Source organism: Indicator indicator, chromosome 3 (genome assembly GCF_027791375.1).
Source record: "Indicator indicator isolate 239-I01 chromosome 3, UM_Iind_1.1, whole genome shotgun sequence".
Lineage (NCBI taxonomy): Eukaryota > Metazoa > Chordata > Aves > Piciformes > Indicatoridae > Indicator > Indicator indicator.
Genome location: NC_072012.1, coordinates 44730161 through 44731642, shown reverse-complemented (window position 1 = coordinate 44731642; position 1482 = coordinate 44730161). Strand labels below are relative to the sequence as shown.

The 1482-nt window shown below is 64.8% G+C and overlaps 1 protein-coding gene across 1 annotated transcript; it reads right to left on the bottom strand.

The window, feature by feature from the left end:
- Positions 1-203: 203 nt before the first annotated feature.
- LOC128981280 (zinc finger and SCAN domain-containing protein 2-like) lies at positions 204-1190 on the bottom strand. Its single transcript, XM_054399993.1, has one exon. It carries the CDS (start codon positions 1188-1190, stop codon positions 204-206), a length of 987 nt encoding a protein of 328 aa, XP_054255968.1.
- Positions 1191-1482: the final 292 nt, after the last annotated feature.

Here is a 1482-nt window from a genome sequence, read left to right as displayed (position 1 = left end):
CCTCCTCTGGTCCTGCTCCATCAGGTCCATGTCCTTCCTGTGTTGTGTGCTCCAGAGCTGTACACAGTACTCCAGGTGAGGTCTGCTCAGAGCAGAGTAAAGGGGCAGAATCACCTCACTCTTGTCCTCTTCCTTGTCCCTTAGACAGCTTTTGCACAGGCCTGGATCAGAAGCCACCACCAGGCTCCACCCCGCAGTGCTGCCTACCACACATGCACCCGCTGGTGCGACACCAAGTAGGAGTTGCGACTAAAGCTCTTCCCACAGTGGGAGCACTTGAAAGGCTTCTCCCCAGTATGGGTGCGACGATGCCGGATGAGGGTAGAGTTGTCGCCGAAGCAGGTGCCACACTCAGCGCACTTGTAGGGCTTCTCCCCGCTGTGGGTGCGCCCGTGCTGGACCAGGTGCGAGCGCTGGCTGAAGCTCTTGCCACAGTCGGGGCACAGGTATGGCTTCTCCCCTGTGTGGACGCGCCGGTGGATGACCAGCTTGGAGCTCTCGCTGAAGCACTTGTGGCAGTCGGCGCACTTGTAGGGCTTCTCCCCCGTGTGGAGTCGCCGGTGGGCCACTAGGTTGGAGCTGTCGCCGAAGCGCTTCCCGCACTGAGGGCACCGGTAGGGCTTCTCCCCCGTGTGGAAGCTGGCGTGGCGCAGCAGCCCCGAGTTCTGGTAGAAGTTCCTGCCGCACTTGGTGCAGACGTACGGCCTCTCGCCGGTGTGGTTGCGCCGGTGCTGCAGCAGGTGTGTGCTCTGGCTGAAGCCCTTCCCGCACTCCTCGCAGCGGTAGGGCTGCTCGCCCGTGTGAAGGCGGCGGTGCTGGAGCAGGTGGGAACGGCGGCCGAAGCCTTTGCCGCAGTCGGCGCAGGCGTGCGGCTTCTCCCCGCTGTGACTGCGCCGGTGGCGGCTCAGGTCGGAGCCGCGGTTAAAGCTCTGCCCGCACTCGACGCAGATGTGAGGCTTCTCCCCCAGCAGCGCTCGCTGGGGCACCGCCGGCTCTTTGCGCTTCCGGAAGGCGCAGCCAGGGGTCTTCTCCAGTCCCGTCTCGGGGAAGCCGAGGTTTGGCTTCGGGTGGGACGCTTCATGGGCGCAGCCTGGAGGTGAAGCTTCCCTCCTGAAAAAGTCCGGAATGGCCGCACAGGGTTGGGCTGCCTCTGGGCCATCTGTCTGGAAGTCCCCCTCATTTTCACTCATGCTGCCATCACCTGCCGGGACAGAAGGAAAGCCCAGACACAACCAAGGCGTTAGGTCACGGCCCGCACCCCTTCTTCTTCACCCAGCTCAGCCACTGCAGCTGCACACATGGTACCCGGCCAGCTGCTAGGTCCTCCTGCCCAGTCTGTCCCGGCTCTGCCGCTTCCAGGGGAGAAGCGAAGGCGTCGGTACCGGCTCCATCCTCCGTCGCTGTCAGCCGCCTGCGCGGCCACCCGTCACCCCCGAGCGACACCGGCTCTGGGGAGGAGCCCGCACCCCGTGCCCGCCCCTA

Excerpts from the sequence above, each read along its gene's own strand:
- LOC128981280 (XM_054399993.1), bottom strand. The coding sequence starts at position 1,190 with ATGAGTGAAAATGAGGGGGACTTCCAGACAGATGGCCCAGAGGCAGCC.